This window comes from Polistes canadensis, unplaced genomic scaffold (assembly GCF_001313835.1).
Source record: "Polistes canadensis isolate GaletaPanama2010 unplaced genomic scaffold, ASM131383v1 scaffold_244, whole genome shotgun sequence".
Taxonomy (NCBI): domain Eukaryota; kingdom Metazoa; phylum Arthropoda; class Insecta; order Hymenoptera; family Vespidae; genus Polistes; species Polistes canadensis.
The window spans coordinates 44,110-63,584 of record NW_014569791.1 but is presented as its reverse complement, the minus strand read 5'-3'; the positions used below and the strand labels follow the sequence as shown (position 1 = coordinate 63,584).

The 19,475-nt window shown below is 34.7% G+C and overlaps 1 protein-coding gene across 2 annotated transcripts in view; it reads left to right on the top strand.

The window, feature by feature from the left end:
* LOC106790539 (POU domain, class 2, transcription factor 1-like) overlaps positions 1 to 19,475 on the top strand; it is a 92,221-nt gene that overhangs the window by 56,021 nt on the left and 16,725 nt on the right. For both annotated transcript variants that reach the window (XM_014755517.1, XM_014755516.1), the window contains one exon: positions 16,424 to 16,480. In XM_014755517.1, coding sequence (XP_014611003.1) covers positions 16,424 to 16,480 — 57 coding nt within the window. The remainder of the gene's footprint in view (positions 1 to 16,423; positions 16,481 to 19,475) is intronic.

Below are 19,475 nucleotides of genomic sequence, written 5' to 3'. Positions count from 1 at the left end.
CCCTCCCCCTCCCCCTTCCCCTCCTCATTCATCCACTAACGTCTACTCTACGTTTATTCTTGTCGTGATTTAAACGATTAAACGAAATATCTTAAAGATACTCATTTCATTTGATTTTGCAAACCTAATTGCAAAACAATTGTGTTTTCGGTTTTGATCCGAAAAAAAACAAAATGGAAACAGCTAGATTAATTCTTCTTTCCTTCTCTTCGTATATTATGTTAATCAGGCGTTTGTTATCACTATGAAGAAGGATGCTATTAAACATGGAGAAGCGGTCAGGCGAGAGTAAATGGTGTGTAGAGGTGGGAGTAGGCGAGATGATAAATCAGATAGGTGGCAGCAGCTGGTTCTCGGGAAATTGCCTTCCCATTGTATCAGGGACGTGTTATTTTGGAAAATCATCTCTCGGCTCTTTGCCTGCTAATTTCGGTGGGCCTTTTGCTCAAAATTACTACCTACTTCCTGGGTCGCGGAGCCGGCTAAGCTGAGCTCTCTCTCTCTCTCTCTCTTTCTCTCTCCTTCTCGTGTTCTTTCACTCCGTAAACCCCAACTTTGGAGGAGGCATATGGAATGCGGTTTACGTCGGATGCTTCTTTCCTTTTCAGTTCGTTCGATGTGAAAATCGTTTTTGACGTTAATAACGAACCACCGTTCTTCTCTTTCTCTCTCTCCATCATTTTTCCCGGTGTCGATGCGTTCATAATTTTCCATCTTTCGTTGATTCTAAAGGACCCTTTATTTAACATACAACTCTGCAACTACGCGGGGCCCTTTTAAAAATTCGAAAAAGAAAATATTTCTTTTTTCTTTCCCTCCAATTTAACCGAATATCAATGATGCCGCGACTAATGACTATTCATTTTTTAATAGGAACCTCGGGAGATCTAAAACAGAATATTGAAATAATTTCTTTTTTCTAACTTCAAAGTAAACCGCTCGTTAGAATATAAATACGTTGAAATATTAATGAGAAATAGCTTCTTACTATCGGAAAGTAATCTATCAATTTTTGTATAATTCAAACAGACAAAAGAGTGAATAAATACGCTTTTCGCAAGTTTTCGATTACAGAGATAACCCGCGCGTTGTGAACATTTTTCAAGGAATTCTTTTGAATTCTCATCTACAGTGTAATAAATCGAAAACGTGCCTAAGAACGTAATAAAAGTCTTACAGTGTTATTTAGGGACTTTCTAACGGACCCAATAGATCCTTCAATTAGCATGTCAAAACACTTTTCCTTCGGAATCCTATTTTTTAGCTAAAAAAAATTGAAATCTTTTGTTTCCGATCTTACCTGTTTTCAGTAAAATCTTGTCAATACATATTACAATTGAGAACAATTACAATTCATAATTCATTGGCGAATAATGTGAAAGTGTAAAAGAGGTTGGGACGCGAGCTATATCGTTACGAATCGGAAGAACGAAATCATGAATGTCCACGATTCACATTTTCGAGTATGTCCATTTTCCCTTTCATAGTTCGCCCGCAGTTTTGCTACCATCGAAGGTGACGCTGCTTTATAAATGCTAGCCAACAATAATGGCTACTGACCAGCGACCATCCCTGAATATTCTATACCAAGCGATGATTCAATTCGACAATGGAAGACTCCCACCCCTCCCCAAACCCCCTTTTTCCTTACTACACACTGGTCAAATGCACTGCTGCGAGGGATAAATTGAAAGAGAGAGAGAAAGAGAGAGAGAGAAAAAAGGAGGGTGAGATAGTGCTTGCAAAATAGGGGCGCCGGGTGACCCCTAACCTTCCTCTATCGAAAAGCGTGGGTGGGGTCAGAGGGCACTTTTCAAAGTGGATACGAGAACGTTGTCCTCGCCTGCTCCCTATTCTTCAAATTCGCCTGATTTTACCGTAGATCTAGACCAGGGGATCTCAGTTTTCAAAGCCACGTAAGAACTAGCAGAATGAAAATGTTCGTTTACGTAAATATATGAGTTAAATACGTTCCTCTATAAATCCATATCGTTCTAATTATCTAAATAGAAAATTTCAAATGAAATGCGACAATGTTGTATTTTCAAATAAAAAACGAAAATTAGTATACAAATAAATACTGTTGACGTGGGTAATTAATGTTAATGTTAGTTCGATTAAAATATAATCGAGTTAAATTCCTAACAAATGTATCATCGTGTATTATTTTGGCGTTAAATCTATTTTCAAGACTTTATATGTAAAAATGACCTTCGATATATATTTCCAATTAAAACACGAGAATTACGCTACGTAATGTACGTATATTAAAGATATATAACTTTGACGATATAAATAATAATACGTTAAAGCAAAGGAATGAATGCATAGAAAAATTCTTTTAACGTGAATGAATCGAAAACGATTTATCACCATACGATCGCCGTGCAAGATTGGAACAGACTGTAGCAAAATGAGACGATGCCGGCTGCGGCTGTCTCCTTGTTTGTACAATCCGCTCTCTTTTCCGACCCTACACTATCTCTTCTCGCACTTACACATTTTGTGCACACGCGCCTCTTTGTTTGCCTCCTCTACTCGTTCTATCCATGATTTTGGCCGTGTGTGTGTGTGTGCGTAAGTGTATGTGTTTATACCTGCATGCATACGAGTTTCCGTATTTCACCTATTTCCATTTCCTCTCTATCTATCTCGTTCTCTCTCTTTTCTTGGAAATACAATACTACACAATCATTTACGTAATTTAGAAAATTGAATAAATGATTTAGAAATAAACGTAACTAAAATATAGATGAAAATTTTGAATTGAAGGAAGAAAGCCTCCTGCATGCTATCCCGTTTACCGATTGATTACGTCTGCGTAATAATTAAGCCAATTAACTAATTAACCGAATGAAGTAACTAACGTTTAAATCGATCCGGGTGCAAAAAGTAATTGGATCTTAGTTTCTACGTGTGATCAATTCGATCTTAATCAACCAATCGACGTCTATGATCGTTATTGTGATATATATACTGGTAAATGAATAAAAAACATGCGGGTAATTCGTTTTAAATAAATTCTAATAAATTCTAATTAACATTAAGTGAAAGTTCTTTTTTCAAATATATCACTTGGAAACAATAAATTCTAAAAAACGTCAACAGATATTATTCCATTCGCGGAAAAAACGTAGGAACAAAATTAACGGAATATTTGTACAGTTTTCCCTCATTCCTTAAGGTACAAAAAATATCTATAATATAATAGATAGCTTTATTTAGATTTTTTGTCTTCATTTTTTATTTCCTTTTTCCTTTTTTTATTACTTTTTTTTTTACGACTAGATGGCTTTTACAACTACGGGAAGGCTTTACAAATTTTTATGTTCTCCTACGATTGTTTCCTTCTCTTCTGTTCCTGTCCGATCCGTTTCCTTTTTATTTTTTTTTATTTCGTTTTTTTTTTACACGAATGTAGCATGAACACAAAGAATTAGAACCAAAAGCGACGAAAATATTTATTAGCGTTTACAGCTATATTATTCCAGCTTTCAACGTCTAACAATCCTGAACGTAGAATCCTGACAATTCTGTTTAAAAAAAATCTACAAAAATTTCTACCGCACAACTTTTCAAACTTTACGTATTCCTTTGAGTTGTTTAGAAATTCTTTTCAATTATAAATACGATAGTTCTTTTTTTTTTCTCGATAAGTTTTACACATGGCCCGCCCTCAAGGACATGAAACATTTTTTTCTTTTATTCGTAAGGTTTCATTTACAAAAAATCCTTAGGTGAAAGTTTATCTTGATGTCTAAATATAGCTCATGACAATGTTTTTTGTAATATAATAAATAAACTAAGGGATCTCAGGTATTATTTACCCTGCACATTTTTTTATCCGGATCCTGTTACAACATTTTTTAGTATCCGAATATTAAGAGAAAGTTAATATCAGATGTTATTTCACTTAAAATGTATTATTTAACAAATCTTCGAAATTATGTATATATATATATGTATATACAAAAAACGTATATTAATATTAATTAGATGCAGAGTAATTGCACGACTAAAATTCGTCATGAATTTGTTTTGCCTGAATATAAGATAACCAGACTAATCTATTATTCAAATTAAAACTATATTTTAATAATTGTATACATTTTTGTTCATTTTATGGTAATAATGTTTTACATGAAACTTGAAAACACACAAAAAATATCTAATAAATTTTATTTGAAATATATCGAAATCTAAAGGAATTAATATGATAACTTTCAATTTTGCTAAAATTAATACTAGGTGCCTTCATGTTATCAGGATGTTTCATAAATGCATGTTAATACTTCAGAGGTGGTTATATTTGCATGCTACACGTCAAGTCAAAAATGTATCATATTTTGATCTTTTTCATTTTTAAAATTATAAATTATAACTAGAGGAAGGAATAAAACATTTGTTTGTTCTAATATAACTTCGTATTATGATTTAATCAAATAGTTTTGTCGCGTAGTGTAAAATTAAAAGTACGCATCAGGCAAACGTGATATCGAATGATATAGAAAGAGAAGTGTTTCTATAATTCAGTACGGTACCTATCGAAACGGTGGTCGGTCAGGATCGAGGATCAGGGATGGATAATATATGTACCCTCGGATGAAGGAGAGGGAAAAGGAGGGATGAAGATGCACAGTGGATTTCTCACTTTTTCTCACGTTTCTTTTCTCTCTCTCTCTCTCTCTCTCTCTCTCTCTCTCTCCCTCTCTCTCTCTCTCTCTCTCTCTCTCTCTCTCTTCTTCAAACGTTTTCCGTCTTTCTCATAGCTCTGCGGGGGTGAACTGTTCAAGCAAGCTGAGGAAGAACGTGGCTGACCAGTCCTTCGCTTACCAATAGACGAGTCGCATCTAGCAAGCTAACTTGACTTACTTATTTACTGTACTTCACGATATAACTATTATTATTATTATTATTATTATTATCAATGTGTTAAAGAAAATTCGTAATATCTTCAAAGTTTTAGAATTAAAATAAATTCATCCAAATGTGGATATACCTAAATATTAAACGAAACAGTTTAAAGTGATCATATTAAAGTTTATATAAAAGTGTTAAAACTATGAACTCTCAAAATATTATGTCTTGTTAGTACCTTGAGATATATATTAAACGAAGGTACTCAATTTATTTGAGTTTTAGTTATGTGTTGTTTATGTTATTCAATACTGTGAAACTTATGATAAGATAAAACTCGATATATATTAATTAAGAAAGTAAGCATTAAGTATGAACTTGAATGATCAAGTTTTGGTTATATAGTTCTTACATTGTTTTAATATTGTGAAATTGACCAAAAAAAAGTGTGATTCGATTTTACCGAACAAGTTTGTTTTTAAACATCAATTATTATTCAAAGATATATTGTTGATATTTTAAAGAAGAAAAGAAATATTATGGTTATCGGAAATGTTAATTTTCGGAAGGAGATGCGCGATGACACAAGGCCTGAATTTCGAATGCGTAAGTATTTATATAAAAATTCAATACTACAAATATATTAAGTATTATTTCCGGTCGGATGATATGTACACTATTGCAGTTGTATTTATGTTAAATTATTTTATATTCTTCTATTTACGCTTGGCATATACCATGACCGATACTACCAGCATAGATAAAAGAAACCAAGTTCCCGCATGAACCCACGTGTTATTATAAATGATGATCATTACTTTAGTTACGATGAATACTTATTTTTGGGGGTATTTAAAGGGTATAATATCGCATAATAACGGTTTTCATTTCTTACATTAATGTTAAATCAAATATTCACATTCGTTTAATTCACATGAATATATTACAAATGTTTATTAATCAAGATACCATAAAATAAAAATGATAAAAAAAAACCGTCATATGTGATCGATTGTAAAAAAGGAAGACAATGCTGTCTGTTACTGGTTGTGATTTCAAATGCAAAACCAACCCCCTTGCTGTGATTAGGCGAGCCTATAGCGATTGGGGTTGCCTTTAGATCGAAATAAAAGACCTCGCCATTTTAAACTCCACCCTCCGTGCTTTCAATAGCTAACAACCCTACTCGGTCTACCCAATGCAGATAATCTGTAAATGCATTAGAATTCTTCGCTTTTTCTGTATTAAATATTATCTTTTAAAATACAAAATATACAATGTAAAACATGAAAATTAAAAAACATATGATATATAAGTTCATATACGAAAAGCCAAATTAATTAGTATTAATATCATAATATTCATATTTTGAATGATCGAAAAGAAAAATGAAAATCGTCAAATTTCTCGTTTATTATTCTTATTAATTGAAACAATATAATTCGAAAAGAATATATTTTGCATATGAAATACTATCGTATAATTCATGAATTTTAATATAATATTAGTAAGCACTTGTAGTGTTTCCCTCGCAAAGCTTATAATGATAGTTTAAGAGGATTATACCTAGATAGGTCGTATGTCAGTTATGCTGACGCATTATCAATGGATTTCTTATGCATCCATCGATTGATTTCCAAAAATAGAAATAGATTATACAAATTTTAAAAAGGTAAATCAATATTATTCAATGTTATACATTTCAATATAAATTTGATTAAATAATAAATAATATTTTCGTTGCATTAAGGGGCACACCTAGTGTGAAATTTTGAGAAAATCGATTTATTTTCTGTGCATATTTTCATAGTTTATATCTTAAAAAATAACATACTGAAATTTCGAATAAATATTTCAAATAGTTTTAGAGTTATAGTGTTTTCAAGAGTAGCCCCGCTCAGGGATTAGAAAACAATCATTTTATCTTTGAACGCGTTTTTCTGAAAAACTACATTTTTCAAATTGGCTGCAATTGTAAGGTCGGAATCGCTGCAGTGAATATTCGCTAAAATTATGTATAAATATATCCTCTAAATTTTTTCAAATAATTTATGCAGTAGTTTCCTTGAAAAAAATTCCCAAAAATTACCTTTTTTTTAGGCGGTCACACTAGGTGTGCCCCTTAAAAAAACGCAGGAATGTCTAAAGTAAAACAAAAAAAACGCGTTAGAGTGAACATATTCATAAGCGGAGCGGGAAACCGGCTTGTTTTTTTCCTTCGATGTACTTAAAAGAAATTCTTACCGCGATCTTGGGAGGGCAGCTTATCGGATTGTTATCGTACGATCTGACCGCGTTCCTGGCCTCTGTACCGGTCACGATCACGGCCCTATAAGCACCCTTTTCTCCCTGTGGGCCTTACTTACTTACTTACTTACTTACTTACTTACTTACTTACTTACTTACTTACTTACTTACTTACTTACTTACTTACTTACTTACTTACTTACTTACTTCCTACACGGTAGCTTAATTAAGCGTTATGAGTTGAACTCCTCGTTAACGAAAGCCATGCATTCGTTCGTTTCTTCCATGGTTACACGTGAACGCGTTTTTATATCACCGATAGATTTAAAGTACACGTAAAGTAACGTTTGCACGCTTGTGAACCGAAACATTTATTTTTCTAAAGTGTTCGTTAAATTGAAGCAAAGTTATCTTACTTAAATGAACTTATCTTGTCCCTCACTCTTTCTTTCTTTCTCTTTCTTTTTCTTTCTCTTCGTTTTCCTTCCATGGTTCCTGGTCTTATCTCCAGTCGTGCGTTGGAAATAATATTTCTTTTTTCGATCGTCGCAAACAAGCAAGATGACGCTGAAATAAATGAATTATATCTTTGACAGAGTTAACATCTAATTCGATTTCATACAATTTAGTTGTTCCTTTTAAAGTGATGTGTTTCAAAGGCTCTCTCGCTGTCTTTGTTTCTCTCACTCGTTTTGGAAAGTGAATTTAGATGCGACCGAAAAATCGACACCAAGAAGTTGTCGATATTTACGATGCGCGGGCAAAGCGATTTCAAATTGACGGCATGAAGTAATTCGTAAATAAATAAATTATATTTTACATATTAATTAATACCTTTATCAATGGTATTTAATATCTTCATTTTATTTTATCATATAAAAAAAGTCTATTTAATTGTAATGTAAGAAAAAACATGTTAGAAATATTAAAAAGAAAGTTTGAATAGAATCGATTGAAAGAAAGAAAGAAAGAAAGAAAGAAAGAAAGGTAGATATAGATAGGTAGGTAGATATATACTTCGTTTAAAGACCGATCTTCCGTATCTCTTTCACAATATTACTCGGTACGTTTCGCGGTACATACAACACACAGAGACATGAAATCGTGTCGGGTATGCCAGAAGCACTCTCATTGGATATAATATATCGTCCGGATTAACGGGGACCCCTCTCTTATTGTTTTCCACTCTTGCGAGGAGTTGCACTCTCCTTCCAACCCCACCCCCCAGCCCTCTTCCATGTCTTTCTCTCATTCTTTTAGTCGCCATCCAGGCGCTCCTTTCCTTTCCTTTTCCTTTCCTTTTCTTTTCTTTTCTTTACTCTTTACTTTTCCTCCCTTTACTTCCCACACCATCCTTTTGGAACGAACACGGCAGCCACGTTCGGCCCTTAGTTATAACTTAATTACAAGAAAAGCTGGTCCGCGTACGGCAATGGCGGAGTTCCGTTTCGAAGCGATATATATTAGATTTTCCGTCATTAGAAACTTCTTGCCCCGGGAAATTATATCCGCGAGCAAAACTGAAGAAAAAGAACAAAACGAAGGGGAGTGTGGGTGGGTGGGGGAGGAGTGGCGTATCCAAGCCGATATTCGATTTCTTTTCTTATCAGTAGACTTCATTTTCGTTTACTCGGCTCGCGTCTAAACAATATATATTAATAAATATTTCTTTATCGAAAGATTATCAAATATATTGCAATTGATAAAACTTGAATTTGAGAATATTCATTAAATTTGAAATAATAGATAGAATCAATTGTGTATTAATTATGTTTTGGAATTTTAATAGATTTTAGGATTAACGATTAGCGATATAGAGTTTGTTTTTAAAATAAATAAATATCGACAAGTTCGTGGTGTCGATTTTTTCGGTTACATCTAAATTCACTTTACAAAACGCGCCAAAAGGAGTAGATATTAATTACCGACAAAAACCGTTCTAATTATCGTGTCATTAGGAGGACCAGCATGGTATAGAACAGAAGAAAACACGCGTTTCGTATACAGAATCATCTCCCGCATATCACCCTTAATAATCAGGACTATGAAAGCCTATGAAAACTATGAGAAGACTATCATGAAGCAGTGCACGAACATTGACGATATTTATTCTGCACCAATTAAGACGAAATTCTGTCGTTAAATGATTTTTAAATGGATTATACAACGCGACATGAACGCATTTGCATTTAAATGAATATTTCATTTTCATAGTAGTTTGTTCCTGTGCGAAAAGGATTTTCTTTTTTTTTTTATGGAGAACTCATGCGAACGATAAAAAATACACGACCAGTGTTTACTCTATTAATTAATCGTTCGAACGTGCACGATTAATCTGCAACGGAATGGATCACGCAACCATAACGCTTTTCTTCGTATAATGAAACACGACGACACACAATAATGTCGTCGTACTTCTTCGATTTTTCTATCTTATTATTTTGCATGTTTCTTTCTCGTAACGTCGATTATCAAGAAGAATCGATTTTCTTGCGGGGGAAAAAGATACGATCGGAACAATGCAATTTACCATATCTAATAATAATTATCTACAATATGTACCTTTCATGAAAATTTTCATCGTTAACGTATTACAGAAATGAAACAACGCTTACTTCGTAACGCTAAGTACTTCTTACTAATGAATTTCTTCACAAGAATCGATCTAGTAATATCTTTGATGACCATTAATTAGATCAATGATTAATATATGGTTTAATTCACTGTTACTAGTGTGGCTAAAACGAATAGAACAATTTATTAATCATCGTGGAGGGAAAAGAGATAATGGCGAAAGTAACAAACATTCTTTTCTTTTTTTTATCATAGAATATCAGTAATCAACTTTAACGAAGAACATTTATTTCAGTAAATACTCGTGAACGTTCATTTAAAACTCGTTAATCACAATTCGAGATAATTTTACGTGTCTCTTCTCGATGCATATCACTTGAATACTTTGTACGTTTAATTTCAAACGAGAATTAATATTATTGATATTACGTGTACGTCCTCGTAATTGTTCTTTTGTACGAGTATAACGCGCTTACTTGATTGCACCCAACCGAGAAGTTTTTTTAACGAATAAAGTCGACTCCATTACGTCGCTGCATGGAACATTCGCATTCGTATTTTTTTCCCTCGCAAAACAATTATTTGTCTTTTTCTTACTGCTTTTTTTCTCCGTTCTATACTCTCAAGACACAAATTCATCTAAACCCATTCTCGAAGAAAACCTAACTAAACCACCCCCACGGGTTTAACCGCGTGCGGTCATCTACTAGCGAACACATTAACGGCGCCCCTCCTCGTTTTTTTTCTTTTTTTTTGTTGTCTACGTGCAACTAACGCCTTTACACAGACGACGATTTTTGTATCTGCGCTATTTCACGGTAATTCGAAAGAAAAGCTAGTAATAATGTCCCATGTTTCCTTTTGCCACATTTTCCCCGCCCTTCTCCCTTCTCTTTCACTCTCTTTCTGTCTCAACGATATAATTCGAATTGTATATTTTTGATAATAGTCTTCAATTAATATATTTGATTTGATTTGATTTATTTATACTCCGCGTCCCTTTCGAGTTTGGTGGGCTTCCGATACAACTTTTCTTTTTACAAAAATACAATAATAACTCTTATATACTCTATCAAAATATATTTTAACTTCAAACAAAACTGAAAATAATTATTTGATTTAATTAACACAACATAACAATTCACTTCTACAAATTAATCCAATTCTAAAAAAAAAAACAAATTTAAGTTATAATTCTGTTTGACGTTTCATTATAACGTAATCAACAAATGATATTGTTTTAAATGTATGATAAAATATTCATTGCAACGAATAACAAAGTATTACATTTAACAGATCCTTCGATTTTTTTCTTTGGAAAACAAGACAACACGATATTTTCTACTGCAATGTAGAAAAAGCAATAAGTCCCGTAATAAGGGATGAATGTCGGTGCATCGATAGAACGGCACGTGACTCTCAACCCTTTCATTATCATTGCTTTATTCTCGTTATATCATTCTTTCCATCTTTTCTATCTACTAAATATTATATATTCGCGTTCGTATGCATGTATAGTGTATTTCCCTTACCTCTGAAAAAGGGCGGGACAATCACCCTCTCTCTCTCTCTCTCTCTCTCTCTCTCTCTCTCTCTCTCTCTCTCTCTCTTTCTCTTTTCAACGCCTTATTTTTCTTATTCCCTCCTCTCCCCTTCGTTCGAATCACCATCGACGACGAGCAATTATTTTGAAATCCATCAGTTTCACCGACGGATTAAGCGTCGTTCGAGAACGATTAACAACACCCTAAAAATGATCGATCGAATGAACGAACGATCCTTTCTTTTGCGAATGCACGTGTGCAACAGCCAACGCGTATAATCCTTAATTGGTAATGGTAATTCTTCTTTATCTTTTTCATTTTGACGTAATCATAATAACATTTTTCGATGATTCGTTAGAAATAATTCATTAATCTGTTGCCCTTTAAAAATAATCGTCTAAAAACATGTGTAAAAAACATATACGAAATAAGAAGAAACAAAATCAAAGCGATCGAATGATTATTGTTCGAGTTACAACTGCAGCCAATTTGAAAAATGTAGTACTGAGAAAAACGCGTCCAAAGATAAAATGATTGTTTTCTAATCCCTGAGCGGGGCTACTCTTGAAAACACTATAACTCTATAACTATTTGAAATATTTATTCGAAATTTCAGTATGTTATTTTTAAAGATATAAACTATGAAAATATGCACACAAAATAAATCGATTTTCTCAAAATTTCACACACTAGTGTGCCCCTTAATAAAAGTCATAACTTTGTAAAAAAAGAAGAACAATTTTGCGGGGTGTTGAGGGTGTTAAATAAATTGTGAGCTCTCGATGCAACCCTTTCGCGAGTAAAACGACTCTCGCAATAAGAAAAAAAAGATTGTCTCTCTCCCTCTTTCTTTCACCTTCCATGGGTTCTTCCTTTGCGCAAGCAACGGTCGCTATGGAAACGGAAGATCAAGCGAGTACAAGGGATGGGGCTGGGGGGTTGTAGGTGGCTTGATTTCTTCTTCGTGATAATGGTCGCCATTATCGCACTATCCAATCGTATTCAACTTCTCTGTCCCCTCCTACAATTCTTTTCTTTCCTTATTACTTATTATATCCAAAAAGTGAAAAGGAATATCCTTCTTCTTTCTTGAAAAACAATCACTTATTATAATACAATGGCGTGTCAAGGCTTTCATTGGAAAATTAATATTTTGCTCTATTTTCTTCTTTTATCTAATTTAGACATTTTTCCTAATATTTCCAACAGAGAGAACAAAAAATCACTATTTCGAATTATTATCAATTAAATAATAAATAGACTTATATATATAAAATATATATATTAAATATTTAATTAAAATGGAATTACAAAATTAAAATGGATACGTAAAATAGTATCTACGCTACTTTACTTTGTATATAAATATATAGTATTTACAAGATAAAATCGGAAAGGTAAGAATTTTCAAATAAATGCCGAGAGTGTGCTGGACAAGTACGAGCAAAGAGTATTCTTTTTCCATGATTTCGTCTCATCACTATTCACACGATTTTCTAAGGGCTATGTACAAGTACTACGTATAACCCCTATAGCGGACGATCTTTCTAGACTACGAGTCGTAGGAGAAACGTGATCTCAAGATAAGCGATAGAGGGTGGGTGTTGCATACATACGAGTAAGAAGCGTTTCCTCAAAAATTGATGCGCGGTCTGGCTCGCAGCCACGAAAACTAGATACCGTATCCAGATGCCGCATCTCGTATTCATGGTTGGACCGAAAAAGTGGACTGAGAATAAGGAATACAGTTGAGAAGCCAACACGAATTCACCTTCCCCCCTTTGATTATTATATATATATATATATATATATATATATATATAATATATCGATACTTCGAAGCAGATTGCCAAAATGATATACATATAACAATGTTATCGAGTATTGTGGGCCACCTTGCAGGATGGTTAAAATACCACAAAGCCTTCCCCAAATGTCAGGATTAATATTTTATTTAGAGTTCTTCTGGTATAACCCAATGTTAGAAGCAACGTTCGAACGTTTCTATGCTTATTACCGCTTATTGTTATCGAGGCCGATGGAACTATTGAAATATTAAAATCCGTTTTACCGTTCTTTCTAAGCATTCATTCATTCATTCGAGAATGTTTTTATAGAGAGGAACGAATTTCTTTTCTATCGACGAATCAATAACAAAAGTATTCCCGATGGAAGTTCTTTTGTTTTTCATATTTTTCATATTTTCCTCATGATATTTTTCATATAATCGAGGAAGAAGAGTTTCTTCGTTCGTTCGATTGAACGAATTAACGAACGAACGAAGATCGTAATCGGAAAATAATGACGGGGCTGGCACGTTCTTTCATCTTTCGTGCTAACTCAGTAGGTGTAGCTATCCCGAGCACGGTAAAGCACCTGTCTGTAGTACTCGAGTTGTATTATCCGTACAGGTGCCTCCTTAACGTACCTGGTGAATGGCCTGTCTCTCCTCTTACTACTAGTTTATATGTGTAGGAAAAAGATTCGGTTGGTTGGTTGGTTGGTTGGTTGGTTGCACAAAGTTCGCATCGATGACCTTTATGAATACTGAGGAACACGTGCTGCCAACGATAGACACGCGATTGCCGGATTGACAGAAAATGATCCTACCGAATTAATGAGTCATGTCGACGATACTACAATACGTTTGTAATTTCGTAGAATAATTCAGAATTAATGTACGACCGATTCTTGACCCCACGCGAAATATCCAACTCTCGTCCGAAGCAATTAGAAAAATCGATATATCTGTCTAGATAATAAAAATTCTTTCTTTCTTTTAACAAAAAAAAAAAAAAAATAATCAAATTAACTTAATTAGAAATATCGTTCATAATCCACGATCTAAGATGTAATTTTTTTTTGGTATGATTTTAGTANAAAAAAAAAAAAAAAATAATCAAATTAACTTAATTAGAAATATCGTTCATAATCCACGATCTAAGATGTAATTTTTTTTTGGTATGATTTTAGTAATTAATAAAATTGTTTTGTTTGATGTGTAGTTTTTTGAATATTACATGAATGTATGTCTGCTCAAATGAAAAAGACGCTGAACTTTAGGATGCGAAACGTCCAATTAATCAAAACTAAGTTCTAGTTCTTTTGAATGTCCAATTTCCCTACAATACTTATTTATTAAAAATTAAAAACGTTTATATATAACGCGTTGTATTTGTTTGTTCCGAGATATCAGATTAATTTGGTTTAAATGACGGATACGTAGCAATAAATCGTCTCACTTCGTAACTGACCAAAAACCGATACTTGAGTCCGAACGGACGGACGGACACACGAATGGTCGAATCGAATCGGTGAACGGAGGAGCGAGAAAAAAGGGGCATGTGCAAGTCGCAACTGTTTTATGGCTCTCCAGAGAGGGGTGCCCCGTTCCTTTCGCATTTATTTGCGATCGTATCTCAACAAAGTACGTTGCGATATTTCAACATTTGCGCGTACCGAGTTCGCGTACTCGATACGCGACCAACCATTATTCATTTCTTCTTTTCGATGAACGATCACAATTTACCTTCTTAAATTGACAATGATCAAAATTACCTTGATACGAACGAGAATGGCAATAGGCCGAGGGAATCTACTACACATGTCAAGAAAAATATTTGTAGTCGTCTTGTTCGCGTTTGGAAACAACGATCTTCGTTGATATTCATTACGACGATTCTCCCAACGTTTCTCAGCATTAACCCCATGAATTATACAAGACGATTTAATCATTCATTCTTTTTTTTTCTTTTTTCTTTTGTTTTCTTTTGTTTCGTGTCCTCTTTCATCGAAGTGCTCGGGGCGTTATTACACTTGCGTTTAATGTGCACCAGAAAAAAGAAAAAGAAAAAGAAAAAGAAAAAAAAGAAAAAGAAAAAAAAGAAAAACGTCGGTCGCGAACTATAATTAGATAGATATACTACTACGCGCGAGGTCGTCGTTCATATTTAATGTAAACGTGTGCCAGTTTCTAAAGACAGCAGTCCTTCGTTCAATAATGAAACGATCTTTCGCATCAAGGATGTTATACATTGTTCGCGTCACCTTATTTTTTTCCTTTAGCATAGTTAACTAACTAAATGGAAAGACATAAGGTGTCTTTCTTTATCTATTTTATTCTATATCTTATATATTTATCTGTGGCGTCCATTTGCGAGAGCTAAGAAACATCTTCTATCCATTGATGTGTCCAATGTCTTAGCCGAAAAAGACACATGGAAAAGCGGAAAGGTGGGATTATCTGAATACTGTCGTTCCGGGACTGAGTTGCGGCACCCAAGGGTGTAATAGGCGGCCACCCTTAGGGTCGGTCACCGGTGCTACTCTAACGTATGGTGGTCATCTTCTCACCGAATTACCACCATCTTCTTTTTCCGAGAACCGATGGACGGTCTCTCCCTTAAAAGGGTCCGTCAAATAGATTATTTGAATATCAACCGATCGAACGACGAGAAACAAGGAGCAGTGGGCGACCGCTATCGTTCCTTTTTCTTTACTTCAATTGTATTCGTAGAAAATATGAACAATTATTTAACATAATTCTCATTTTGTCGAGTGTTCAAATATAACGGATCAAGAGATAACGAAGATTAGATGTATAGTGTTTTGAATATTACAAAAAATGCATGTCTGCTTAAATAAAAAAGACGCTGAACTTTAGAGATTAAGTTGCTGACTAAGTCCCAATAAACGTCCAATTAATCAAAACTCAGTTCTAGTTCTTTTTAATGTCCAAATTCCCTAAAATACCCCTATTTATTAATAATTCTTATTATTTTGTTATCCGTATAACTTAATCAATCCAGCCAAGATAAGTAAATGGAAACAACGGTTTAAAAGGAGTCCAGTTAGTGCAGATTTCGTGTAAACCGAATTTCGCGAGATCGACGACGAACCAATGACGAATCAATTCTCGAGATTTAAAAGGAAGGAAAAAGAAATAAGCTTGGGTGGGAAGGAGCTTTCTTTTCTAAAATCACGTTTTACTCGTCCCCGAGTTAACTCATAAATACTGATGCGCACGTGACTGTCGCGCGAATCCTTTTCAAACGGGAAACCGTCAATTTGAAAGGGGGCTCCCCTGGTTCGGTGGGGTGGGGGATGGGGAGGGGGGTTGGTTGAAACGAAAAGTTTCTTCGTCGTGGAGTTTTAACGAAACTCGTTGCACTAACGAGTGCCCGTTGCACTTTTTGTTACAGCCAGCGATGCGCTCGGCCGAATCGATAAGGAGCCAGCCTCGCCGGAATCCATACAAGGTGAGTTTATACCAAGAGTTTTCTCATCGTCCGTCTGTCGTGTTCCTTTCCTTCTCGATAAGATTAACGTACGAAATGCGTTTAACCATCGGAATAGTTGGAACATCAATTTTCCAAACGAATAATGTGTGCTTTACCTCGCCTCGCCAATCATTTTTTTTCTTACCTTTTATTTTGATTTTCAAATCAATCACGACACAAGAACAATTTTCGATTAACTTTTTCACACATACGCATGTACAATTCGAATTGAAAAAGGAACAAACGTAAAAGTTAAACGATTATTTCAATGAACTACTATTTCCTAATTTATGCGTTTGCTATCGATTGGTGATCATATTCATGAACGAACACTGCCGTCCTACATTTTTTCTTGTTTCTATCATTTCGTAAATATAACAATTTCTTCGTGATCATTCAAATTTCAGGATTACTAGAGTAATTCTTTTCCACGTAAATTATATCATAAAGAGAATTACTACATTGAGCGAGTACCGGGCCGTTAGACTTCTTCGAGCTATTGTCATTTACCTCGAAGAATTTTTTCGCGGCGTATAACCGATCCCCTCCCCCCGCACCACCGTTTTAACATTGGACATTATTATCCTGATCGCTCACGGCAAGCAAAAGTTTGAGAAGGGTCGGTCGGTCAAATTCCTTTCAATTTTTGTCAGTATCGTAAAAACTGTGTTCTCTCGGATTTCGTGAAAATTCATTCCCATCTTTTCGTCCATTATCATCTTTACACTATTATCTTTTTCTTCGGACACATAATTGACATAACTCCCCCACCCTCCCTGACTATTCGTGGAATTAACTTCTTCTAAACTCCCTTACAAAACGATCAATTTAAATAACAAAAATACATACATATGTATATGCGATGCTACGAATCGGCAATCGATCGTTACGATCGTACAATTTCATAAAAAAAAGGGGGGGGGCGCAAATTTGACGAAGGAAAAAAAAAAGAAGAAGAGTTTAACGCAAGTAATAAAAAAGAAGATTTTCATCGGGGCAGGAGGGGAGGACTCTGGGAAAGTCTGAGAACCGGTCGTAAGCAGGGTATTCCTTCTCATCGTTTCTTTTCTTAATTCTTCTAACTTGCTAGGTATCTGCCTACGACGAAACGAACGAGACAAATGGAGAAACAAGAAAGTAATCAGCGTGCTCGAAAAGGCGCGTCGGTGGGGTGATGATGACGGTAACGGCGCCGCAACGTTGAGGGGCTATGGGAAAAAAGAGAGAAAGAGAGGGAAGTAGAAGGTAGAAGAGATCATCTTGAACCTGTGTTTTACTTTATAGCATTTAGTCCGTTGTTTGTCTTATTGCTATTAGCCTCGGCCAATTAGTAATTTTATTTTTAATGTGGATTCCATGAATCGAGCTTGTGCTATGAACGCGCATACGAGAAAGAGAGAAAGAGAGAGATAGAGAGAGAGATAGAGAGAGAGAGTGCAAGCGAGGCCAAGCGAAAACGTTCACAGAAGAGAGACAAGAGGAGTTGAAAGAAGTGTATAAGAGAGGAGGGAGATTAGGAGAACGGAGTTGGGGGCACGCAATACGCAGGATCCTCTGAAAGAGGGGGGCTGGGTGGGGGGTATGTCATTAGGAGTCATTAATATCACGGACCTCTGTAATTTGACACACTTCCGATCGCCTAGCGCCATCTCCGTTGCCACCCGCTCCATTTTTTTTTCTTCTTCGCTGGACCCCCCGCCCATTCTTTTTTTTCTCTTTCCTTTTTCGCGAATAAGAACGTCAAGAGCTTGCTGAAACCATCGTGAACGTTGTGTTGTGTTCTGCGATATTTCGTGTCATTTCGAATGGACCGACAGGGATTCTCAACCATTTGTTCTTTCAAAAAATTACCGTCTATACTTCTTTTTTTATACTTTATTTTTTATTCTATATTCTGCGTTTTGGGGTTTCTCATTGTTGCATAATCATGTTTAAGCGAACATTCGACGCTTTTGCTAAATTAGTTTACCCATTTAATTGGTTAAAGTAATTATTACCAAAAGAAATTCTATATTCGTTTTATCGGTTATCCAGTTTCTTACATCAGATCATTTTCTTTTACTATAATTAAGAAGGAAAAATACTAAGAAGATAGTACCGCATATGGGTAACGATAGCTACTCGATCTTAGTAAATCAAAGTTGAATCGAATCAACTCGTTGCAAAATCTCACGCTCTTAGTGAGTCAACTTATTGCAACGGATGCAGCCAAGATCGATATGATTTGCGGATGCTAATCGAATTGCTAATACTTTATTCCTCGATCGTACAGGCACACCTGTACGACCTATATGGTCACTACAAAGATTCCTTTAACGCGAACTTCATGGAAGTCTTATGTTGTGCCGTTTGAAACGAGCACGTCTCTCTCTCATCATACTTTATAATATATTGACAACGGCACCCTATTTCTAACAATAATCAATGTGTCACATAATAATAATAATTAAAAATCGATTAGAGAATCGGTTAAACAAAAACACAAACCTTTGCTGATTGGTATCTTCGATTTTGATGAAATACACGCACGCATGAATAATCCGTAAATTTTAACTTACCTTTTTTTTTAACACATTACCGTTCACCACCTGTCGATCGTTATCCATTGAAATCGATATCATTATCTAGCACGTCGAACGCGATAATTTAATATCGTGAATTCCTATTCTTTCCAGTATACGTAAACTGCTTTCACTGGCAAGTAACGTTACTATAATGTCGAGAGAATTGAACGATAAGATCGTTGATAAAATTATTGATCGCAAATTAGCCTTTCGTATAAGGAAATTCAGTCAATTTCCATAGTAATCAAATGAAACAATTATTCATTTGAAAGCAATCGAATGAAATCATGAACGGAATAAAAAAAAGGAATTATCACATTTTTTAGGAATGATTTTTCCTTCAATCGGGGCTTTTGTAGAAAGACATTTAAAATAAAATCAAATGATTGAATTAGAAAATAAGAAAAATC